We start from the raw sequence: 27,157 nt of genomic DNA, 5'->3' as shown, positions 1-27,157 counted from the left end.
CTGGAATCCAGTTCTAAAAAATCCAACATAATTCCTGAGCAAAGTTTCCAAACACTGACACTGCTAAAAGATCCAATGCTCACGACTCTTCAGCATGTGTAGTTGGGGCTACTTGGGCGATCAGAGCATTCATCAAGTAGAGGGTAGTAATGGGTGACAACTTTTTAGATCTTTCAACTTCATCGAAATTTTACATGCACCACAAAATACAGCTTAAATGCATACAGAAATAGGCCTAAAGAAAACAAAACAAGATAAAGATGCTTTAGATTCTTTCTGAAATCATGAATGGAAATAGTTACATGATGCTCCCTTCTTGCAGTGCCCCATTTCATGATACCTGCATACGCCTGCGTTTCCTCTTGGGGAGCTGATGATCCTCCGGGCTGCATCCTGTTCCATGATGACCTCGGATTCGGTTGTCTCGAGTCATTGGCCCTTGGGTTGTCACCCTGGTCTGTACGTCTGTCTCCGGCCTGGGGTTGTTGACTGCTAAAGCTATGAGGATTTCCAACTGGTGGATTCACCTGGGGTGGTTGACTACTAAAGCTCTGAGGATTTCCAACTGGTGGATTCATTGAAGGCTTAATATTTCCTTGTCCTGGTCCCCAAGCCGGATTCATGTTCATGGCTGGTGCAGATGTTTCCATAGTGTGGCATGTGTTTGGCTGTAGTGGAGCTACCCAGCCAGGGCTAGGGTTTGGCTGTCCTGGCATAAACATAGCCCAAACAGGATTCACGGGAAAATTTCCCTGCAATTGAGCTCCCCATCCAGGAGTTTGATTTGTGTTACCCATTGCTGGGGCTACCCAACCTGCATTCATATTTGTGTTTGCTGGTGCCGGTGCAACCCAACCAGGGTTCACCATAGGATTTACCTGATTTTGTACTCCCAAACCCATGTTAAAATCTGCAAGTGTTTGAGTAGTCTGTCCCCAAGGCATATTCATATTGTTCTGAGCTACCATTCCCCAGCCAATGTTCATGTTTCCCTGAGGCACTGGAGTCCAACTTCCAGTTCCTTGTGTAGAACCTGGATTTGTGCTTGGGTTTTGTGAAGCCGCCGGAAAAGTTGTGTTTTGAATATTAGATCCATTAACAAATCCCATCTGTGTTGGTTTTACAGATACGACACTGGCATTTGATCCAAACTGAGAAGATGGTGGGTTAGAACCATTAGAACAGAGCAATTGGATATTATCATTGCTAGCTGCAGCAGAATCAGGAGCAAAGCTCCAACCATAAGGTGGCATGTTTGATGATGGCATTTGATTATTAGTGATGCTCATGTGTATCGGAATTTCAAAGTTTGTGGGATTCATACGCTCAGAATTTGGAGCTGCAGAAGCTTGTGATCTCTGAGCTAAGATAGACTCTGAAGCATTTGTTTGAACAAATAATTTTCTAGCTGCATCGGCTGAGGGTGTACTGACATCAGGTGTTTCAAACTTTTGTGAAGTTACAATTTGAGCACAGGCAACAGGATCATTAGTTGGTCCAATACCATTGGATGATCTACCTTGTGTTGTCAGTGAATGCTTCCCAGGGTGATTTTGATCATGGTCAGAAAAACTTGTCTCACTTGCTGCTCCTTCCTGGGTCTGGGGCCTCTTCATTTCAGGTTCCTGAACAGATGCAGCAGGAAGATATTTTCCACCATCTCGAACAACAGCTTGATCAGGCACAAACTGTGGGGTGGCTGAGCCAAGTTCTGTTAATGAATTTGTTGTATTTCTTAAAGACACTATCTCCTCCATGCCTCCTTTAGGAGTAACCCAACCTGAAGCCATGTCATGGACAGAAACATTAGGTGCCATATGTTTATTTGCAAAACCTTGGGCATTTGACCAGCCTTGGCTGCTAGGTTGTGAAGTTGGAGTAGGCACATCGGAAGAATCATTTCTCAACTGATACGAGTCATTTAGTGAGATTTTTGTAATGGTACTGGATAATTGATTGCTTGTAGAGTACCTATTGAATTGAGAATTTACATAGTACTGACTATTAGGCTGTGACTCAATTGGCTTGTTTTTTCCTTGTCCAATGCTAATATTGGCATCATTTGGTGATGTGCTGGAAGGGGCATCCATGTTTGTAGATGACCAGGAAGAAGGCTTCACCTTTTGTGTATTTTCCTTGCTTCCTCTCTGAACACCTTCTGACTTTCCTTCCGCACTAAATGGAGTAGGTGAAACATCAACCAAGTTCTCAGTGTTCTTAGAAGGAGGTTCCCACTCTGGCAAGTCTTTCTCAAATTTCCCTGCCATTGCATCAGTCAACGTGATAGAGTCCTCTGGCTTATCAGAAGTTCTCCAAATCATCAAATTAGGAGGGAAGTATCCAGTCGTACTCCACTTGCGCAATTGAGACATTGAAAATGGTCCTTGGATTCTTGCAGATGGATCTTTATAATGCCAAATCTTTTCTGATTCACTTGTGTTTGATTTCATTACATTCCCAACTGGGAAAGATGCCTTGTGATTACCATGTGGACCCTCAGATTGCTCCATTGAAAGATGTTTCTCATTGTACAGACTGCCATCTGATGCACTTGTAAGTAAATTTTTTGGAGCCTCAGAAACTAGCTGGTGCGTGTCATTAGACTGGTTCAAGGAAAAGTCAGTTGCATCAACACGTCTCCCAGAAAAGGAATCTGCCAAAGGCCTAACTTGAATTTGAGTACTTCTGTTTGACTCCCAAATGTTTGAGTTTTTCCGGAAACTACTCCAGTTTTCGGTTGAACCTCCTTTCCCAGGAGACTTTACCTCCCTCCCATTCCTAGTGAAAGAAGATTCTCTCAATTTGTCATAGAAATCTGCATGCTCAACAATCAATTTATAATTGTAAATAGCAAAAGAAAAAAAATGATATGAGGTTTGAGATAAAAAATATGAACTGCCAAGTTGTACTATACCATGCTTTCCCACATCTGACTCTTCTTCCTCTGCAGACTCAAAATCTGGGTCCATATGTGGGTCAGTGTGTATATCAGGGGCTTCATTCAGCCTGCGGTCTTGCTCTTCAGGTGTGTTCAACAGTTGCAGCTTCTCCACACATTCTCTAAGCGTGGAGGAAAATTAAGGTGGTAGCAATATACACATTGTTAATATAGAGTTACTATGATCAGACAATAGGTGGCATCAATATGAAAAAAAGAAAAAAAAAATCAAATTAGCAGTGAAGTGTGCCAATGATCTTGGGATTCAATTGCATTCTGCCCAATTCGGCAATTTCTTTCCTGCACCTGGACCAGCCTGACCAGCCCAGATATGTGGATCCATTCGGTGATTCAAAAAACTAGGAAAGCTATTACTATTCTGATAAGCAGCAGGGTTTAGAAGATATATTTCCTGATAAGATTAGTTTGCAGCAAAAGGATATTCTTTCCGGTGGCCTTTTTCACTAGCACGATCACGAAGATGACCAAGCCTCGATTTCTCACTTTCCAACCACTGAATAAACATTAAAAATGTTTGTAGCATTCCAGAAAAAAGGGGGAAAAAATGAAAAAAAAGAAGTTCTGAGGAAGATACTTACATCATTTACTCTTACATGTTGGAGAGACATTGCCTTCTCCAGAACTTCTCCCTAAATGATGAAAACAAAAACCATGACATTTATTCTGTTTGAAATCTAATAATACAATGATAACCAAACAGAGTTATACCACTGTTGGTCGTCCAATAAACCCACATTTAATGCTCTGTCTTAAGCGTTTGCATTCCTCCTACAAGAACATGATCTTATCAGGCATGACAGACAACATAATGTCCAGTCAAATAGTAACTTATTTGCCTTTTATATAATAACTCAAAAGAGGCATAGTAGATAAGCCAACTATTATAGGGCCATTAAGGATTCCCAAGAGCTACTAAACTTAATATGAATAAAGGATAAAACCCTTCAAAGAGAAAGCTCATCAAGTTTTGTCTTATGAGAGTATTCATGATCACATGTTTGCAAGATGCATATTGATATAAATTTCAAAATGTGAAAAAAAAAGATTAAGTATTTCTGTGGTGCAAGTCACTGTTCAATTGTTACTGTGAAGAAAAAGTTGGTATGATTCCAACTCTAAAATAAATCATGGGCATTTAAAAACCAAACAATGTAACTAGCTCTGTTGCACACATTTAAATACCAGTATTTGACACAAGTATGGATTTAGGTGTTCAATACATGATTTTATATAAGGAGGATTGCAAATACTAAATAGAAAAGAATCTGGATTATGAGAACAAGTATGAGGGCATGACAAAACTTAACATATAATTCCAAATAAATTATATCAGAACCTAAGGAAACATAAGGTTAAGTCATTCTTATTATTAATTTAATTAATAACAATAATATTTTTAATCAAACAATTTAGAAAATAATTTGGGAATTATGGTTTTGTTTAATTTGGGCTTTATTTGACTTCAATTGGGTCCAAATTAAATATATTTTGTGGTGAATTGTACTCAAGATTGCTTAAACCAGGAATAGGATATACTTTCTTTTTTTTTTGAAGAAAAAAGATTTTTTGAAGAAAACGCATACTAGAAGGGGGACCAAATCTTACCTTCTAGCACGACTTATTACATGACTGACACTCCAAATGCTTTACATTGCAAGCTCAAACTATATTAACTGTACAAATGCAAATTCTGCCTACTTTACAGCTTTGCACAAGAAGTTTGCCCACCAAGTCTTCAACAATAGAAATCCCAACTCTGCACCAAGTCTCACATAGCAGCACCATCCATAAGAGATTATCCACAAGAGCCCTCCATTGACTTGCATCTCAACCTCCTGCCCATTCACAAGATCCTTAGCACCCATCCAACAGCAACATGCAGCACACCCACAGCTAACCAGGCTTTGAAGAACACCGTATATAAGGAAGACCCAATCTATCCAATTTGCAAATCCCAAACAACTCCCTATCAATAGAATTGCCATCCAGAAGTCGATCCCCATCAAAAACAAAAGCTTTATTTGCTAAATAATCAGCCGCCATATTCGCTTCTCTATAAGTATGGGTACACCTCACCTGATATTTCCGAACTGCCTCCCGAATCCTGAGAACCAGATTCCGAAGTTCCCAACTACAAGTGGATGCCTCAATAATATGAATTGCCGCCAACGAATCAGATTCTAGCCATATAGGAAGAAAGTTATTTGCTACACACAATTCCAACCCTTTCCACATTGCAAACAATTCGGCCCTAATGTTGGAGCCGACTCCTATAACTCCATGCATTGCCTTAATAACCTGGCCATCATGGTCTCTTATAAGAAAACCATAAGAAGACATCCCTGGGTTCCCTTTTGAACAGCCATCCGAATTAAGCTTATAAGTGTCCACTGCAGGTTTATGCCACCTAACCACCGATATAGTATTTACCGTTCTAAGCTGAATCTCTAGGCCAAAAATCGAAGCCACCGTAGAAAATCCCTTCCAGTGCAAGCCTTTTATTAAACCTGCAGACATACCAAAGACCACATACTGAACAATTTTCCCAATAATTTGTTGAGCCGACCAAATAATATCACGATGCTTAGCATCATTACGAGCCACCCATAGAAACCAAAGGATCAGAAAAGGAAAAGCCTCTCGGATATGTCCTTGCTTCAGCCATCTGTCTCCAACCCTCCATTTTTTAATATTAGTGAAGTCATTAACACGAAACCAATGAGCAAAGTAAACCCATACCTCCATAGCTACCTGACAATGAAAAAAGAGGTGCTCCCATGACTCCACCTCCCCACAATTTTGACACTTAGATGCCAAACTTACTCCCCGTTTCTGTAAAATTGAATCCACAGGTAATCTATTCAATAGAAATCGTCACCCAAAAATTGAAATTTTAGGAACCAGTAGTTTACTCCAGATTGCCGCCCCCATGCTCAAAGTCTGACGACGATCTCGAATACAATTCCATGCAGACTTCATAGAGAATAATCCCTTAGGTGATGACTTCCAAATCATCATAGAACATTCTCCCCGCTGAACATCACATTCGGCCACCTCCTCTGCCGCAACTATTGGCAAAACAACCCTCAACTTGTCTACGTTCCAGCCTTCCTCCTCCCTAAAATCCGAAACTAGAGCCTCTTGATTCCCAACAATATCACAAGAGCGAAATAAATGTCCTCTATCAAGCCACCCATCGTACCAAAAGCTTAACCAGCCATCACCAATTTTCCAACCTATTTTACTTTCCGCCAAAGCTCGCATCTTCACCATTCTTTTCCAACACGGAGAAGAGCTCCCTTTGAGGGGAACAACCACTGGAGAAGTCGCACCACAATATTGTTTCAAGAGATATCTTGCCCAAAGGGTATTCTGTGCCCGGAACCTGAACCACAACTTCAAGGAGATCGCGGTTGAAACCTCCATTAGCCTTCTCACACCCAAACCTCCTTCTAATTTCGGTGTACAAATAGTGGCCCAAGAAATCCAGTGAGCTTTCCCTTTTGAAGCCGAAGATCCCCAGAAAAAATTCGCACATATCATCTCTAATTGTTGTAGCACTGACTTGGGGGGTAGTAGCACCTGTAACAAATAAATAGGGAGTGAACTCAATACGCTTTTGAATCAAAAGCAATCTACCTCCATGAGAAAGCCGTGATATATTCCAACCCATCAGCTTCTTCCTCGCCTTCTCCAGTAAGGGCTGGAAATAAATTGCTTTCCTATTCCCAGAAAAAATAGGAACCCCCAAATACAATATAGGTCCGACTCCTTCTCTAAAATCAGACACCATCGAGATTTGCGATTTTCTGTCAGCAGAGATTCGATTCGCAGGGTAAAAAGAGCTCTTTGAAATGTTTATAAGTTGTCCCGAACATATCATATAGGAATTCAAGAAAGCCATAATTTTTTTAACACAATTAATGGAGTCATTCATGAATATCATAACATCATCCGCATATGCTAAATGAGATACTCTGAAATCACAACCAGTAGCAAAAAACATCTGAGGAAATCTGCTAAACAAGTTATCCAGACCTCTAGAAAGAAATTCTGCCGCAATAATAAATAAGAGTGGAGAAATAGGATCCCCTTGGCGAAACCCTCTCTTTGAATGGAAAAAATCCGATAATTGTCCATTAATGCGTACCGAGAACCAACAATCAACAATACATCTTCTCATAATATTAATCACTGCTTCTGTAAATCCAAAAGCCCCCATAATCTGGAACAAGAAGTCCCACTGGATTCTATCATATGCCTTGGCCATATCAAGCTTCAAAATTAAGTTGTCACCTCGAACATGATAATTCAACTTATGATATAACTCTTGGGCATTAAGACATTATCCGAAATTATTCTTCCTGCCACAAATCCACTCTGCATAGGAGAAATAATTTTATCCAAAATCTTACTCAACCTGTTAGCAATCAATTTGGAGATGATCTTATTCGATACATTGCATAAGCTAATAGGTCGAAAGTCTTGCCACCTTTGGGCATTATCAATTTTGGGAATAAGCACAATCGTAGTAGCCACCCTACCACGTGGAAGTGAGCCCCCCTGAAAGAAATCCAAAACTGCATCATAGACATCAAGTTTAATAATCTCCCAGCATGCCACATAAAATGCTACAGAGAAACCATCTGGCCCCGCAGCACTATCTGCACACATACCCCAAACCACCTGCTTAACTTCCTCAATAGTAGGCGTGGCTGATAAAACTAAATTCTCCTCAGTGCTAATCAATCTTGGAATATGTTCCATGCTTGCTGTATTTAGTTCAACATCATCTTCAGACAATAACTTCTCAAAGAACTCAACACCTGAGGCTTTGATTAACTCAGGGTTCTCTATACAAACACCATCCTCCCAAATTCGAAAAATTCGACCAGCCAACCTCCTTTTCTGAACTAAATGATGAAAGAATTTAGTGTTCCTATCACCCTCTCTCATCCACCTAACTGCTGCTTTTTGTTTCCAAAAATCCTCTTCCATGTGTAGGGCTTTTTGTAAGAATGTCTGAGACTTGGCCATTTGAATTTTATTTTCAACTGTCGGATCCGCATCAAAGTTTCTTTCAGCAATAGCAAACTCGGCCTCAGCCACCTGAACCTTCTCATGAATATTCCCAAATACCTCTGCATTCCACCACTTTAGGTGATTCTTCAACCGCTTTAATTTGAGCTGTAATTTCTGCATTCCGAAACCATGACAAGGGAGCATCCAATTCAAACGAACAGTAAGGAGAAAACCATCATGCTTTATCCACATCTTTTGAAACCGGAAGGAGGATTTAGGAAGCACAAAAGTAGGAAAAGATAATAAAAGCGGGCAGTGATCAGATGTAGCTCTGCTCAAATGTTCCACCTTAACACCAAAGTCTTTAGCACTCCAAGAAGGAGACAACAGGACCCTATCCAATCTCTTCCACACTCTATTATTAGTCCATGTGTAAGCGTCACCCACAAAACCAGCATCTAATAATCCAGTCATCATTATGAAATTGTTAAAGTCTCTAACAACACCCGGCTTTGACAAGACTCCCGCCGAATGTTCATTAGGACCCGTAATGACATTAAAGTCTCCCCCAACCATCCACAGATCATCCAAGAGTGGTCTAGCATCTAATAATTTTTCCCACAGCCCCTTCCTTTCAATACTATCACATTTAGCATATACCACAGTGACAAATAAGCAAGTAGGAAAAAGATGAGAGCTCAACTTTACATGAAGAAACTGATCATGATCTAAAAGCACAGAGCATTCAATATTTTGATCACATAGAAACCAAATCTTTCCAGAACAGTTTGACACAGCAAAATCAAAACCCAATCTCCTAGTAATGAAACTCCCATCAAGAGAGATAAAAGGTTCCAATATTCTCATGAAATTTATTCGATGTATCTTTTTCAAATAAAGCAAACGTCGAACAGTAGCATTATTCCCTAGTCCCCTAACATTCCATATGAGGCCATACATTTAAAACTTAGAAGAAGAGGAAACCCTATTTCCTCTCTCTCTCGGCAAGGCGATTCTTACTTTCCTCACGCGGCGTTGGCCGCCGATCATGCTCCGCCCACAGCGCTCGCCGTTGGCGGCCCTGTTCCCCTGGCGTCGGACCTCTTACACTTCCCTCCCCTCTCGATGACTGCTCTGACGGTGCAGGGGGCTCCTCGCGCAACACGCCTGATGCGGATCGTGCTCGCCCCGCTTCCTATGCGGCGACACTTCGACCCACCTCGCCCCGAGCCTCTAAGAAAACCCTTAAAGATGTGGGTGATGATTTCAAGCCTGCCACAATCTACAATGACAAGCCAGGAATTTTCTACACTGATGAGGAGGTCGCGGGTATGGCTGAACCGTTCCGTTTTGCTTTGATTGGCAAGTTCTCTAGTATGAGGCCAAGACAACAGATTGTTCTTCAAGCATTTCGAAATTTGGGACTTTCTGGTTTCTACAATATCAGATTTCTTCGTTCGGGTTACATTTTCATGCATCTAACAACAAGCGAAGACATGGCCAGAATCTGGACCCGGGGAATTTGGTACATTGGGGGAGTTCCTCTTCGGATCTTCAAGTCAACTCCTAATTTTTCGATGCATCTTGTGTGGATTCAAATAAAGCAAACGTCGAACAGTAGCATTATTCCCTAGTCCCCTAACATTATTCTACCTTCAGCTTCAAGAGGGATCTTTGAACCCCCTCAAATTGAACATATGAATTGGTAAATCCGACTTTTGCTTTATTAAAAAAGATGCATCGAATAAATTTCATGAGAATATTGGAACCTTTTATCTCTCTTGATGGGAGTTTCATTACTAGGAGATTGGGTTTTGATTTTGCTGTGTCAAACTGTTCTGGAAAGATTTGGTTTCTATGTGATCAAAATATTGAATGCTCTGTGCTTTTAGATCATGATCAGTTTCTTCATGTAAAGTTGAGCTCTCATCTTTTTCCTACTTGCTTATTTGTCACTGTGGTATATGCTAAATGTGATAGTATTGAAAGGAAGGGGTTGTGGGAAAAATTATTAGATGCTAGACCACTCTTGGATGATCTGTGGATGGTTGGGGGAGACTTTAATGTCATTACGGGTCCTAATGAACATTCGGCGGGAGTCTTGTCAAAGCCGGGTGTTGTTAGAGACTTTAACAATTTCATAATGATGACTGGATTATTAGATGCTGGTTTTGTGGGTGACGCTTACACATGGACTAATAATAGAGTGTGGAAGAGATTGGATAGGGTCCTGTTGTCTCCTTCTTGGAGTGCTAAAGACTTTGGTGTTAAGGTGGAACATTTGAGCAGAGCTACATCTGATCACTGCCCGCTTTTATTATCTTTTCCTACTTTTGTGCTTCCTAAATCCTCCTTCCGGTTTCAAAGATGTGGATAAAGCATGATGGTTTTCTCCTTACTGTTCGTTTGAATTGGATGCTCCCTTGTCATGGTTTCGGAATGCAGAAATTATAGCTCAAATTAAAGCGGTTGAAGAATCACCTAAAGTGGTGGAATGCAGAGGTATTTGGGAATATTCATGAGAAGGTTCAGGTGGCTGAGGCCGAGTTTGCTATTGCTGAAAGGAACTTTGATGCGGATCCGACAGTTGAAAATAAAATTCAAATGGCCAAGTCTCAGACATTCTTACAAAAAGCCCTACACATGGAAGAGGATTTTTTGAAACAAAAAGCAGCAGTTAGGTGGATGAGAGAGGGTGATAGGAACACTAAATTCTTTCATCATTTAGTTCAGAAAAGGAGGTTGGCTGGTCGAATTTTTTGAATTTGGGAGGATGGTGTTTGTATAGAGAACCCTGAGTTAATCAAAGCCTCAGGTGTTGAGTTCTTTGAGAAGTTATTGTCTGAAGATGATGTTGAACTAAATACAGCAAGCATGGAACATATTCCAAGATTGATTAGCACTGAGGAGAATTTAGTTTTATCAGCCACGCCTACTATTGAGGAAGTTAAGCAGGTGGTTTGGGGTATGTGTGCAGATAGTGCTGCGGGGCCAGATGGTTTCTCTGTAGCATTTTATGTGGCATGCTGGGAGATTATTAAACTTGATGTCTATGATGCAGTTTTGGATTTCTTTCAGGGGGGCTCACTTCCACGTGGTAGGGTCGCTACTACGATTGTGCTTATTCCCAAAATTGATAATGCCCAAAGGTGGCAGGACTTTCGACCTATTAGCTTATGCAATGTATCGAATAAGATCATCTCCAAATTGATTGCTAACAGGTTGAGTAAGATTTTGGATAAAATTATTTCTCCTATGCAGAGTGGATTTGTGGCAGGAAGAATAATTTCGGATAATGGCCCAAGAGTTATATCATAAGTTGAATTATCATGTTCGAGGTGACAACTTAATTTTGAAGCTTGATATGACCAAGGCATATGATAGAATCCAGTGGGACTTCTTGTTCCAGATTATGGGGGCTTTTGGATTTACAGAAGCAGTGATTAATATTATGAGAAGATGTATTGTTGATTGTTGGTTCTCGGTACGCATTAATGGACAATTATCGGGCTTTTTCCATTCAAAGAGAGGGCTTCGCCAAGGGGATCATATTTCTCCACTCTTATTTATTATTGCGGCAGAATTTCTTTCTAGAGGTCTGGATAACTTGTTTAGCAGATTTCCTCAGATGTTTTTTTGCTACTGGTTGTGATTTCAGAGTATCTCATTTAGCATATGCGGATGATGTTATGATATTCATGAATGACTCCATTAATTGTGTTAAAAAAATTATGGCTTTCTTGAATTCCTATATGATATGTTCAGGACAACTTATAAACATTTCAAAGAGCTCTTTTTACCCTGCGAATCGAATCTCTGCTGACAGAAAATCGCAAATCTCGATGGTGTCTGATTTTAGAGAAGGAGTCGGACCTATATTGTATTTGGGGGTTCCTATTTTTTCTGGGAATAGGAAAGCAATTTATTTCCAGCCCTTACTGGAGAAGGCGAGGAAGAAGCTGATGGGTTGGAATATATCACGGCTTTCTCATGGAGGTAGATTGCTTTTGATTCAAAGCGTATTGAGTTCACTCCCTATTTATTTGTTACAGGTGCTACTACCCCCCAAGTCAGTGCTACAACAATTAGAGATGATATGTGCGAATTTTTTCTGGAGATCTTCGGCTTCAAAAGGGAAAGCTCACTGGATTTCTTGGGCCACTATTTGTACACCGAAATTAGAAGGAGGTTTGGGTGTGAGAAGGCTAATGGAGGTTTCAACCGCGGTCTCCTTGAAGTTGTGGTTCAGGTTCCCGGCACAGAATACCCTTTGAGCAAGATATCTCTTGAAACAATATTGTGGTGCGACTTCTCCAGTGGTTGTTCCCCTCAAAGGGAGCTCTTCTCCGTGTTGGAAAAGAATGGTGAAGATGCGAGCTTTGGCGGAAAGTAAAATAGGTTGGAAAATTGGTGATGGCTGGTTAAGCTTTTGGTACGATGGGTGGCTTGATAGAGAACCTTTATTTCGCTCTTGTGATATTGTTGGGAATCAAGAGGCTCTAGTTTCGGATTTTAGGGAGGAGGAAGGCTGGAACATAGACAAGTTGAGGGCTATTTTGCCAATAGTTGCGGCAGAGGAGGTGGCCGAATGTGATGTTCAGCGGGGAGAATGTTCTATGATGATTTGGAAGTCATCACCTAAGGGATTATTCTCTATGAAGTCTGCATGGAATTGTATTCGAGATCGTCGTCAGACTTTGAGCATGGGGGCGGCAATCTGGAGTAAACTACTGGTTCCTAAAATTTTAATTTTTAGGTGGCGATTTCTATTGAATAGATTACCTGTGGATTCAATTTTACAGAAACGGGGAGTAAGTTTGGCATCTAAGTGTCAAAATTGTGGGGAGGTGGAGTCATGGGAGCACCTCTTTTTTCATTGTCAGGTAGCTATGGAGGTATGGGTTTACTTTGCTCATTGGTTTCGTGTTAATGACTTCACTAATATTAAAAAATGGAGGGTTGGAGACAGATGGCTGAAGCAAGGACATATCCGAGAGACTTTTCCTTTTCTGATCCTTTGGTTTCTATGGGTGGCTCGTAATGATGCTAAGCATCGTGATATTATTTGGTCGGCTCAACAAATTATTGGGAAAATTATTCAGTATGTGGTCTTTGGTATGTCTGCAGGTTTAATAAAAGGCTTGCACTGGAAGGGATTTTCTACGGTGGCTTCGATTTTTGGCCTAGAGATTCAGCTTAGAACGGTAAATACTATATCGGTGGTTAGGTGGCATAAACCTGCAGTGGGCACTTATAAGCTTAATTCGGATGGCTGTTCAAAAGGGAACCCAGGGATGTCTTCTTATGGTTTTCTTATAAGAGACCATGATGGCCAGGTTATTAAGGCAATGCATGGAGTTATAGGAGTCGGCTCCAACATTAGGGCCGAATTGTTTGCAATGTGGAAAGGGTTGGAATTGTGTGTAGCAAATAACTTTCTTCCTATATGGCTAGAATCTGATTCGTTGGCGGCAATTCATATTATTGAGGCATCCACTTGTAGTTGGGAACTTCGGAATCTGGTTCTCAGGATTCGGGAGGCAGTTCGGAAATATCAGGTGAGGTGTACCCATACTTATAGAGAAGCGAATATGGCGGCTGGATATACTTGAAATCTACAAATATGGTAGTGTGGGTGCCACTGCTTTTGTCTCTCGACACAAACTGTATGTGCACGAAGTAACCAGTGATAGCTAGTGGTGTGTCTCCTGATGATAGTATTAACAGAGAGAAAGAGTTTAAACTTCCGATCCAACGTCAATCACAGCGATTCAGAAACCAGTACCTCACCATAGCAAGATTTAAATAATCAAAAACTATTGACTGATGGAGGAATGCCAAGTTCAAATAATAGAGATCAATAACACCAATTGTAAGTCATCAGGTCAAAACTTGGTTAGACAAGAGGGAATAGAATGGATAAACAAGTTAGGTAAGATATCAACATAACAAATGGCAGGACATTATGTGTCCATAGAACCGATAAAAATGTTAGAGCAAGATATCAGGATAATGAAGATAGGATATTACATGTCTACAAAATTAAGATCCAAGAAAGCAAGTCTATTTATTCCTCTGGTCTTAAAGATAGGCATTGAAATTTCTTGAGATGTGATGATCATTTGAGAACGAGCTTCATAGTTGTCAAAATCAACTGACACCAATAAAAAGGGTTATTGATCATCATCTGTTATCTCATATTATCATGTATGAAACTATTTGGTTATCTATTCTTTTAATATTTCATAATGCCGATTTCACCAATCCTTCTGTTTCAATACGGCCATTACTTGATTCTTTGACCATGTAACCTTGATGCTGATGCTGATGCTGATTTTGGCAATCATGAAAGAGCAAAGAAAAAAAATCACAAAATACAAGGTGAGCCCTTGGTGCAAAAAAACTAAATTTTATTTGCAAGTTATTGTGAAACAAAGTGTCATAAGATTCCATTTTATTCCTTGTCATAATGATAGGAAGTCAAGTAATCAGCAAACTCTGTTCCTGACTATTTTGGGGCCCAACTACATGGATTTTATCCCTCCATTGAATTTTATGCAATAATACATCTTTTATAAATATACAGATAAATCACTCAATAGATTTTTTGGTCTCCAGTTGTTCTTACACCTTCAAATTGCATCAATACAACTTGTCGAAAGATAGGCAATAAAGAATCAGAAAATGTTTTTTTGGGCGCCAGCTTACATATTGGCAATGAGTCAAAGTTGAAATTAGCACTTTCTACTGTATAAAAGGTTCATAACATGAGAAAACCATACCCACAACATCAATACTCGCACAAGTTTTACATATGTATTGAATAATAAGAAACTGAAAAACCCCTTCATGCAAAAAACAATTGACAGAACATCAGCAAGAAGAACTATGTAAAGAGAAAAGTTTACCTCGGTAAACTCCTGATTTGAGATGATATCAATTGTAATAATCTCCTTCTTGTTTAAATTTAGTATCTCAAGTGTTACATCAGTTGTCCCCTTTCCGCTTTTGTATTGTTCTGTAGCTTTGCCTGAACCTGAACAGAAAATACAGGGAGCACAAATTAATGAACTGATGTAAGAATATATATCTACCAATACTAAGTAACAAGTAAAGCCTACCAATAACTTGGACCAACCGGTACATGTCTTGCCGTTGTCCCAGCCCAGAAATCCTTATTCTTACAAAGGATCCAATTGCTTTCTCCTCAAATTCATCATCGTCAATCAAGTCCTCCATTAAATTACGACGCAGATACATTAAGCTAATGTTGTGAACATCTATTGCTGCATAATCATCAAGATTGTTTAGAAGTTCCTTATCCTCCACCTTTTTCTGAGCCTTGCGTCTCTTATCAAGAGTTAACTTTGTGGATGGATCATTATTTGCTTTAGCATTTGTTGGGTCAGAGTCAGGATCTACTACACCTCCTTGCTTGTCTTCGCTATCTAGTGCCGTTACCTCTTTTATGAGAAAATGTGACTCGAGAAGTTTTAGCATTTCAAAATGCCCGACACGCTCCTTCCCAAAAAGATTTCCAAGCCTTGAATCACAAACAATCTGACTTTTCCGACGGCGATCGCGAAGATTATGTTTTTTTATGTAGTCAAGCAACAGAGCCTGAACATCAAACTGGGATAAAGCAGATGTATCACCATTTCTCATATGTGCTACAAACTCCAAAAGTTCATCCGTAGCCCACTCAGATTTCCTGGAGACAGATGTACTAACATAATCTCCTTTTACTGACCCTCTGTCATCAATAAATTTCTTAGATTTTTTGCTAATTTTCCTCCTAGAAGTTCTTTCTTTATGATCTGAAGAGCTGTCTGAAAATGCCACCTGCTGTTCTTTAGGATTACGCAAATTACCAGAACAATTAGTTAGTGTGGCAACATCAGATCTCTTGATTGGATTTCTAGAACTCATCAACTCATCTAATGTCAATGACAACTTCGCTTTCAGAGCTAAATAGTAGTCCTTGAACAAATATTCAAAACTACTTCTATCATCAAAATCAACTGTGATCTGCTTAGACCAAAAAAGTAATATCATCAGAGGAAACACTATAACATAGGCGATGAAGGGGATATATGTAACTATAGTAAACACAAACGAAATGATTCAGACACACACAATACAACAATTTGAAAATCATTATGCTATAATACCAAAAGAATAACGAGCAATATCATCAGAGGAAACACTATAACAAAAAGGAATGTAATACAATGGTGTACCTAACAGAAGTGCTTGACTGCCATGCATCAAATAACATCATAGCATCGTAGTCAAGGTTTAAGTACTGTCATAGTTCCTTGATACTGAGTTTACAAAAAATGAAAGAAGACTCCTGAAAAGAAACCGAAGAAGAAGACACATTGTGCAAGTCTATTCATCATCAAGTTGTATTTTATCCCACTGTCCAAAATAACTAAGTCATTTTTTATTACATTAAGTAATATTGACTTGTTTTTATGGTCTCTCTAACTTTGCACCTTCGACACTAAGATTTAAATTCACACTATAAAACCTACCAAACATCTTTAAACATATCCATACCATTTAACATATTCTCTCTCATTTGATTGTCTATTAAAACTATACCTACTGTTGTCAAATACTGACATTTTTAAATTTATTCTTTTTAGTAACTTCATGCATCCATCTTAGTGTTCTCATCTCAACTAACATTAACTTTTTGTATATGTTCCTAACAGCTCATCACTCCAATCTGAGGTGGATCATATAGCAATTATATAAAAGTTTCCTTTTAGCCTATGAGGAACATATGATAACATAAGACTCCAAAAGCTTCTCAAAATTTTCACAACTCATTCTTTTATCCTATTAATAATATCCTCATCAATATCTCCTCTTATTTTAATAATAGATCCAAATATCAAAAACTCTTACTTGCACAAATTTCATGTACATCTATCTTATCTATCCCATCAATTCTTTCTTGTTATCCAAAAGTGCACATATTAAATCATTGTTTTACTTATCTTAAAGCATTTAGTTACTAAAAATTTTCTCCATGATGAAGCATCTTATTTAATAATTACACTCTTATCAATTACCACAATGTCATATACAAATACCATACACCAAGAAAACTAACAAGATATTTTCTAGTTAATTCTGTTTATTACTCGTTAGTAAATATTTGGCTAAGAAAAACCAACAAGATTACATGATTTAGCTAACAAAACATAAATGCATATTTTCTGCCTTATTCGAGTAAGAAAAGAGGAACCACATTTAGAAAATCAGTGAGTACTACTCCTTTATAACTATTCTCACACTATATCATTTCACAAGACCCACAGTTTAATAACTATTTTGGATTTTGGAAATAAACAAAATCATTTGAGTTGTTATTTCGATCTTAGCATTCCATTGGGCTATATATAAAGATACAAAATTTGCAATTCTTCAATCAATTAGACCTCTTTTAACTCAAAGGTTACAATTACTTTATTCCTCAAAAGTTGCAACTCCAATTGATTCATTTTATCTCTCTTTTCTAAAAATCCTTCTATGCCATCGCACAAGTGGTATACTTGAGGTTTGCAGTGCATATCCAATTGTTATATGATCCAAATATGTGGCAATGCTCAATACACGGAATAGATGGATCAGCAAGAGCTACATATGCATTAAGTCCACACAAATCTAAAACAAATTTATTGAATCAAATCCAATCAAATAAAAGATGGTATCAATAAACTAACCTCAAGACCTAATGTAGCAGAAAGAGTAAAAAAATGTGAAGAAGAGGAATTTGATAATGACGTCTACCTAGACAAAGCACTTGTCAATCTTTTTTATAAACAATCTATAATTTTTAAGTCCTAAACACTTAATAGTCATAAGCATTTGAATTTGCATATGCATATATTTGTTCTACTAGGTGTGAATTTCTTGGTTGATTAATTAGATATTCTATGTGACAGATGTAGAATTTTCTTTTATATAGATTGCTTAGGTTGATTAATTCATGCATTTGAACATTTATTAGGATATGCAACCTCACCCAACACATATGCTTGTATATACATATGTTGCCGCATATTGCTTTCGTCTTCAACTGACTTACCTATATCAAGCTTGTTCATCATTTCATCACAACATAATATCTTTAAGAATGAAGTAGATAAGAAGAAGATCACCAATCAAGGTTAAGTTTTATTTATTCAAAGTGTGCAAATTTCTTAACTGGGAAACATGTGGTACCAAAGAAAGATTAGTTATTTGATGAATTAAAACAAGTTGTTCAATATACACATTAAAGTTTTAGATCCTATTTACATTTTGTTAATCGTCATTTAAGCATAAATTACCTTTTTCTATGGATTTATTACTCTGACTACGCTTTAACTGCTACGTGAACATACATATAAGTGAAAATAATGTTAAATTATATATTTTTAATAATAAGGCATATCCACCTATGTATGTTCTTGCATGATACATATGCACTATACAATCACCAAATAGAGAGTAGACAGCACTTGCTTTTTTACTTTGTTAAGGAGCATATAACAATCAGACAAGAGAATATGAGCCCTTCTCCATTTTAACTATGCAACCTTTGTCCAACAAATGTAGACAACAAATAAAATAGCTAGCAAGTACAAAAGGGTGCAAGTTTGCAACCAATTAGATTATTTCCTAACGCTGTGTTTACCTGATGGGGATAGAGAATGTTAGAGAAAGGAAGAGAGAGAGATGAAAGGAAAATGCATACAGGAAATTTCAAGGGTTTTTTCAGCATAATGTCATTATGAAGATAGCATAACAAACTAGTTGAGTTAAAAAAAAAAAAATCTTCAAATACCAAGTTACATGAATGAGTTGAGACTTGAATATTGAGTTCCTGTACAGACTGCTGTCAAAAAGTAATTGGGGGGAATTAGAAGGATAAGAAAACACAACAAACCATTTGTCCATTCCCATATTCCTTTGTCTCTATCAGCATCACAGTGCTCATGCAAGCTTCACAGAACCCTTTATTTTCTCTAAGGCAAATAAATCCAGATTCTTTAATGCACCCTTTACATAAAGAGTATGTGCAGGAAAAGCACATGTAGCGAGCAGTTCTCTCACAGATGCTACATAGATGCCAACCTAGAATTCCAATTCAATTGAATAAATTAGAAAAGTGACACTGCATATGAAACTGAAAATCATTCTTAAGCAAGAAAAGAAATATTCAAACATTAAAAAATAGCTCTTGTTTATAAACTATAGGTTCTTAAGAAATGACACTGTTTTTTCTCCTAGGATCTGCTCGGCAAATTTGTGCAATCACTTGCTCATTGCAGACAAAATTCAAATTCAAAATTTCTCCAAAGGCTTACTATCCTCAGCAGACAATTTTAGAACACCGCAATACCCATTCCTAATTCCTTTCAATTCACAAATTAATAGATATGCCATTCTGTAACAGTCATACAAAACACATTTTATCACCAACCATTAAATCAGTCGAGCCATGAACATCATCAAGCAACATACTTGGAAAATTTTCATTCACTAGGAATCAATTGCAAGAGAATGATTTAGCCATATGAAGTCATTGTGCCTCATGAATGGCAAGAAGAGAGATGCATTAGGTAATAGTGCAAACATATCCTTATCTTAAAAGAGAGAATATAAAACTCTCAGTAATTTGTCAGGTACATTCATGATTATGCAGCCAACAAATTAGACATGAATTCTTTGCTTTTGCTCTTAGTCAAAAATTTTGATTGCTTTTCCAAATACAAGACTTTTTACCCTCTTGAGTTTGTCTTGATGATAAAAATACTATTAAATTAAGTGGTGCTGTTAAATCTTTGGAAGCTTGTGATAAAATCTCACTAATCATGCAGAACAGAATTAAATTGCATGTCATATTCATGTTGTGTCCATATATACAAACATTTCAATTTTTCAGATGAGCGGATAGCTCCATGTGACTCTCATAGCATCTGAACTTATCTTTGTCAGTGTCTAATTACACAGAGATGGGACAAAGCGAATCATGAAAACATCAATATTTTTAAGATTAGGGAGAAGGGTTTTTAGAGCCGAGTGAAGTCATAGTATGCGCCTTAGACTAAAAAATGAAAGATTCTGATATCAATCATTCATATCAAATTTAATCATCTGATAGATATCCTTGGATGATATGAAGGTTACTAAAAATATATAAAATAACAAATTTAATTATTTAGAAATACAAAAGATAAATCTGAGAAAAATAAATTGAGGTGGTAGGGACATGCTCAAAGATGATTAGATTCTAAAGTGAGATGAGTTGAACAAATTAGAATTGAAAGCGTAAGAGAATGAAGGAAGACCACTGAAGGCTTTGTTTAGCATATAAGTGATTTAAAAGACCACAATATTACTTGCGATATAGCCTCACATAAAACTCAATAGCGAGAAAGATATTATGATCCATTCAATCAACCACCAATGGTTACAGTTCATAGTTTTAGGTGTTGTGGTTCATCATGTATGCATGTGGTTGATATTGGATATTTGACTTGCTATTAATAGTAATTTATGAAGTCCAACTATTTGTAATTAGTTAGATGGACCTTTTCCACCATAGTACACTTAACACACATGAGCATACTTTCACGTCATCTAGCGAGCTTTTAGTATAATCTTTCACACGTTAAAACTAAGAAATATAGATTTTCTGCAGAGCATTTATAGTATGTGCAACAAATTTACATATATCTATGGTTTTATCCATGTCATACTATTCCCTATATGTTGGTCTCTTTCTTTCGTGTAATTTCCAAGTGCCAAGTGATTGTTCATCCTTAGCATACCCAGCTACTGTTAGTAATCTAATTTTTCAAACCGCATTACCAATAAATCTATTTTCTCCCTTCACGATTGATTATTCCATAAGTCATCAATTAACAAAACCAATCAATGAAAGAACTGTCAAGTTGAATGGCCCCTGAGGCTTGACCATAAAAAAGTAAATTACTTAAGAATCTGAACATATATGTTAATCAACATCATGGATGTAATTCATCAAGCTGGCAAACCTGAAATAAGAAATAAGAAAACTTTTCAATGTGAAAAATTAATTAACAAGGTCAACATAAGTTAGTCAATATCTCAATGAAAAATTTCTTTGTCCAAAACAAATTTACACATTCGTCACTTAATTGAACAAGTATAACCAATCAACATGATGGATAACCCTTGAAGATCTAAGAAGGGGCCAATCCATGCATCCTCGGGTAGGGATAGCTTCTGACTTTATGGGAACATTTGGTTGACCTACAACACCAAATATTTTTCCTAATAAGCTCTTCTAAAATAGACAATGGATAGCTAAACCATTATCAAGGAATAAAAAGTGGATCCAAATTTACCAACCAAGCTGCTCTGTATTATTGGGCACTCACTAAAATATTCTTTTTTAGTTAAGGTATATTTATCATACCAATAGTAGCTAACATAAAATATGCACCAAAAATACACTCTTTAAGGTTCAATATAAACTAGTGTAATATATATGAAATTATGATTCAGTCATTAAAATATATGACACATTCAAATTCCATGACCAATAAAAATATCCTAGCTCACACAAAAAGAAAAGAAACATATGTGAAAAATTAAATGGTGCAAAGAAACATACCACATGTCCAACGACCCTTTGCACGGAAGAAAGCCTCGTCTCGATTGACACATGAAGGATGGTACACCTTCGGACAACCCCTACATATCCAAAAAGAAAAATATAAAACAAAACAAAAAGGAAATAAAAAATGGAAAATGAGCTATACTGACCTACGATCACAAACCACAAGATCACCTCCATCAAAGCAAATAAAGCACACCTCTTCAGCTGCTTTCTGCCTTGACGTTCTAACAAATTGAGTCTTTGATGGTCGGCCCCTCTTCCTCCGTCCACCTCTTTGCAAGATAGTAGCCGTATCATCTGCATCCATCTGCATTGCTTCATCATCCACAGCATCAGCACTGTTATGTGAAATGGTGGTCATATCAGGCTCAAGTACAGAAATGTCCTGAAGTCCATGGTCAGAATCAAAAGGAAACTCAGAAGATGAGACTTTGGACATTGAAATATCAGCCACCACAACATTCACCGTCTGTTCACATATGGGAAGTGTCCGATTATCCAGTTTATCAATATCTGTAAATGCCATATCCACTTTCATAGCATCATCATCACCTGGCATAGCAACAGTAACAGGCTCACATGACCCTACTTTCTCAGGTGCACTCTCAGAGATGGATGACACGTGCATCAAAACATCAGATTCTTCACAGGGGACTTGCTTGCCTTCGACAATTGGTGCAGTATCAACATCCACCTTCAACGCTGCTAAGTGAACATCATTATCACCAACTGCAGTGGTGGGAACATTGGCAATCTCAAAGGCATCACAGTTCAAAAGACCACCATCAAAACCAGAGGAAGACATGGAATAAGAGCTCTGAGGCACCAAAATCTCCTCCTTAATACTATCCTCCTCCTTCCCTTGCTGCCATTCAGACACTGGGAAACTATCCACTTCCGTTTTTAGAACTGCTTCTTCCACAACATCAACATTGCCTATGGCACTAATACCATTGTCACTTTCAAAAGCTGAAAATTTTACACCATCAGAACTGAAGGAAAAAACAGCAGAAGCTCCTTGACAATGCATTGCTTCTCCCTGGAGACCGTCCTTGCAATGTTGTGAAATTGTAGCGGCATCGACCTCCAGCTTTGACACTTCCATATCTGAAGAAACAGCAGAAGCAGCACCATGGATGGAAATGATTATATCATCCTCGGAGACAGGGATGTTTGGATTACCGCCATCAAAATCACAATTGGTAACATCCGGTGGGCCCTGAGGCGTCAAAATGCCTACTTGCTCATCGTTCTTCACCTGCTGGCATTGCAGAATATGGTTGCTATCCGCCTTCCCCTCCTCTGGGAGTGTATCAGCATCAACCACAGCAATATTGGAAGAATCAACCTCACAGGCGATAGCTTTCTCAGTTCCTCCACTAGATAGGGGAGCAACAGAGACCTGAGGCACCGATAACCCAGTCATACAACCAGTCGCCTGCTCACACTGAGGATTTTCCGTGTCATCCACATCGATCACCTCCACCCGCCCACCATTGGTGCCGTCACCACAGGCGGAACTGGCATCGGCTAGGGGCTCCGACGCTTCGAGAAGATCCGGAGCGCCCGCATCAAAGCCGGAGGGGAACGACAATGAGGAGGAGCCTTTATCAACGGGAGAAAAATCCGCTTCGCCTCTGCGGTCCGCCTGGTCAAACTGAGTTAGGCCGACATCGACGGCATCCAGCTGCGTGCGCTCCTCGCCCGGTGGATGGGGCTCGGTTAGGACTGAAGCGCCTTCTCCTACTACTTCATCCATGGATCATTGGATGATCCAAACCTAGGGTTTGAAGGAAAAAAAACCCTAACTGTCGCAGTTCGAGCAGGAACCCTCCTCGTCTTCGCACGATTTCCACTCGGTGGACTGGAACGACGGAAAGAAGAAGCGAGGGGGTTTAACGCAATTTGTCGCGAGCTCGTGGCTCGCGTTCGATTGAGGTGCTGGAGGCTAGTGAATGGACGGCTCGGATGAAACTGAAAAGTAGGATGGACGGTTTTGGATGGTTTTATGTTTAACACGCGATTGTTCACCGTCCTCATGCTCGTCACGTTTATCGATCCATCTCTTCTTCTTCTCCTGCAAAAAGACCTCTTCATAGGTTTCACAACAGTAAAAAAAAAGTTAAATTGAAAAACTATAATTGATCATGAAACTCTCTCTTTTTCTATAATTCTGTTCCATCGTAACCAACTCAGTTATATCCCGAACTATCTCTCTTCTTGCTAGGAGTGACCGCGCTGAATTGATTATCATCAAGCTGAATTATTGAAGAGGATAAGAGTTCTAATTTTGATGAAGCTGTGATAATACCTTCCTTCGTCAATTGAAACTTTTTAATTTACTTTTTCATAGATAATTGTAAGACCGCTTGATAGATTTTTATTTTTTATACCTGATTTGAAAAGATCGTCTGTTCATAATTTCTTACTAGATGAGATATAATGGTTCGGTACACATATTGGAATCGATCCAACCATTTAAATTAAAATTAAATAAATTAGTTTTGTTATCGAATTTTCTATAAAAATTGAATAAATCTAACTTATACAATATCAATTAAATCGATTAAAAATTGAAATAATCAAACTTGTGATTCAATCGGAACTCGAAAAGGAAGGGGTCATGATTTACAAAATTATGAACTTGTTTAATAAAATCAAAAATTTTAAATTGAGATCGAATCAATTTGATCGAAATAATCAATATTTTTTAAAAAAAATTAAAAATTTAAATTAATCGAACTGGATTTTTAATTTAACTAGTATTTCACCCGTGCAATGCACGGGATATTTTTTTTTATATAATTAATAATTAAAATTAGTAAGTATGAGCGTTTGAATAAATAATTAAAATATTAGATGTAATATGTCATAATGTCATTGACAAAGTCTTTCCATAAATTAAAAGAATAATAAAACAATACTTACTCCGAATCTTCTAAGATAAAATCAAGAAGTTTTGTAAGGCGGCCACCAAATTCTTTACTTTGAGGCGATTCTCGTGCAACCATTTTGTCAATGACATCTCAAAAAAAAATTTAAGCTATAAGATAAAATGTTCGATCAATTAATCATGAAATAAAAAAATAAATTAACTTACCAAAAAGTATGTTCTCATTAACAGAATCTGTCTCCTTCAGTTCACTAAAAGACTTGAATTCATACATCATCGATGGAAATGTATCATCAAAAATTTCGCATACATGAGTTTTTGCAATAAAATTGATCTTGTATTTGTTTGTTGTTGTCTTATACTTCATTCGATTCTCTGCAACAATGATATTTTTTATGACAAATACATGACCTTCTAATAGAATGGGTTTCACTTTCTACATGATCGGACGTTTTATTGTTCCATGTATGCGTTCACCCTATAAATATTTAGAAAGAGTAAATATTTATATTTTTGAACAATAATCAAATATATACGTAAAAAATATATATACAACCTCTTTATCACGAAAGACACACTCCAAGCTAAAATCTCCATTGTTTCCATATGTAGGTAGATCGTAACAACGAACTAATCGGAGTTTCAACGCCCACTGCATTTTCGAACGGTTAACCTCTCGGATAAGATTAAACAGAGGAGCCATTTTTTTATTTCAATCTAAAGTGAGTGAGTAAAGATGTTACAGTCTTAATTTATAGAGTGTATTGAAGAGGAATTTGAAAAGTTTAAATCGAAAAGATGGTAATTTTATTGATGACATTAAATATAATTTAAGGTAGGACCTTGAAACTTTGGAATATGTGATATTTCAAAGGTGGTAATATTTAATTTGTGTAACTTAAATCATGGAGTGTTACACAAATTAAGTCTAACGATATCAATATCATTTAAATTCTAAGATGAATTTTTAATTAATATTGTAAAAGATGGAAAGTATCAACAATCAAAGAGAGCACTAATCTTTTCACGATTTTCAAAATCTCTTCAATGTCATAAATATCAAAATTGAATAATATCAATGAATCTTCATTTTTTAATTTATATGGTAATCTTTAATTAAGGTCATTTCAATTATTAATAATATTTTATTAGCTTTGCAACATTAAATGATATTTTACAATCAAATATGGTAATCTTTACCATATATAAGTTTTAGATATAACTCAAATCATTTAAATCAGACAAAAATGAAAAATAAATACTTTATTGAATTAAAAAATCATACTATTTGTGTTAGGAGCAACTTACTAGCGTACTACTGGTTTAACTCAATATAAGCAAGAGCATCCCGTATATAAAAGCAGTACGAGTGGCCCGTTGAACAGCAGCCCTACTCGTGGGAGCACCCCTATCAACTTCAACATCAACTTTACCAGCCGCATCCCTGGCACCAGTAACTGGCACAGTGGACTCACTCGCTACAGTAGCACCCCTACTAGCATCCCCTCCCCAGCTGCAGTAGCTAGATAAGTACCTAAAGCCGTAACTAAAGCAGCTTCAAGTATAATGATAATTCATAAGATAAATATTTCTATATCTGGTAAAAAATAATAATAATTGATATGTAATACATAATTATTTAAATACATTAACTAAGGTTACATTTTCATAACTTAATTAAAAATAAAATGTATGTCCGTTCGAGTTGTAAAAAATCATTAATATGTAAAATACAGAGATTCAAGACATCTTTCTTAAATTAAGTTCACTGCATATATGATTAATTATTTTCATATAGATAAATATTAATTGTATACAAAATACACAAATTCATGACATCTTTCTTAAATTAGGTTCACTGCATATATAATTTATTATTTTCATAATAAAAGATTTGATTGAAACTAAAGAGTTGAGTGTAGCTGTATTAGGTCCCAAAAATTAGGTTCCTTAAATTGTTTCCGTATAGATAAATATTAATTGTATGAAAGATTTTTGCGATCCTCGATGGGTGTAAGTTTGTTTCCATATAGTTAAATATGTCTATAAATAATGTTTAGGCGGGAAATTTTTGGACAGACAACTCTGTTTTTATATATATATAGATTTTCATCAATCCAATTGATTATTTTAACTTAATTGACCTTGTAATTATCCGTATGTTTATCAATCTTATGGCACACCGCATTACGTTCATTCCTTATCTGTACTGAATGGGATTAATGGTCCGTTTACTTGGAGGTGCGGAAAGGAAAACTGAGGAAAATTTTCCTCAGTAATTATCCATCTACTGTTTACTTTTATCAATTTTGACGAGAGGAAAGAAATATAATACATCTGTTGATACTTTTTCCCTCAAAAACAATCCCTCCCAAATCGGGCGGAAAGCGAGGAAGGAAAGGAAAATTACATTTTTCTCCACACGGAGCACGACGAGCACGGCGCCCGCCGCGTCTGGAGCGTGGACTACTCCGCCCGCGGCAACCTTGGCGCCTCCGGCTCTGACGACGGCACCGTGCAGCTGTGGGCCCCGCGGTGCGGCGGCAGCGGGCGCACGGCGGCCATCATGCGCGCCGGCGGGCCAGTCTGCGGCGTGGAGTTCGACCCGGAGGGCGGG

General features: G+C 37.7%; 1 protein-coding gene across 1 annotated transcript; it reads right to left on the bottom strand.

Moving 5' to 3' along the window:
• Nucleotides 1-150: 150 nt before the first annotated feature.
• Nucleotides 151-23,500, bottom strand: LOC141838292 (uncharacterized). The gene is made up of 10 exons (XM_074725728.1): nucleotides 21,794-23,500; nucleotides 21,642-21,721; nucleotides 18,927-19,114; nucleotides 15,103-16,009; nucleotides 14,890-15,017; nucleotides 3,668-3,727; nucleotides 3,538-3,588; nucleotides 3,382-3,452; nucleotides 2,915-3,066; nucleotides 151-2,815 (listed from the first exon to the last, which is right to left on the bottom strand). The coding sequence occupies exons 1-10, from the start codon at nucleotides 23,404-23,406 to the stop codon at nucleotides 180-182; spliced, it is 5,886 nt and encodes a 1,961-aa protein (XP_074581829.1). The 5' UTR covers nucleotides 23,407-23,500; the 3' UTR covers nucleotides 151-179.
• Between the last annotated feature and the right edge of the window lie 3,657 nt (nucleotides 23,501-27,157).

The sequence above is a fragment of the Curcuma longa genome, chromosome 11 (assembly GCF_044706935.1).
Source record: "Curcuma longa cultivar G26 ecotype Majalengka, Jawa Barat chromosome 11, ITB_CL_G26_1.1, whole genome shotgun sequence".
Classification (NCBI taxonomy): Eukaryota; Viridiplantae; Streptophyta; class Magnoliopsida; order Zingiberales; family Zingiberaceae; genus Curcuma; species Curcuma longa.
This window is presented reverse-complemented; position numbering and strand designations above follow the sequence as displayed.

Excerpts from the sequence above, each read along its gene's own strand:
- LOC141838292 (XM_074725728.1), bottom strand. The coding sequence starts at position 23,406 with ATGGATGAAGTAGTAGGAGAAGGCGCTTCAGTCCTAACCGAGCCCCAT. Across the intron at positions 21,722-21,793 it reads CTTGTGGTTTGTGATCGTAG|GGGTTGTCCGAAGGTGTACC; the intron begins GTCAGTATAGCT and ends TTGGATATGTAG. Across the intron at positions 3,453-3,537 it reads AACATGTAAGAGTAAATGAT|TGGTTGGAAAGTGAGAAATC; the intron begins GTAAGTATCTTC and ends ATGTTTATTCAG.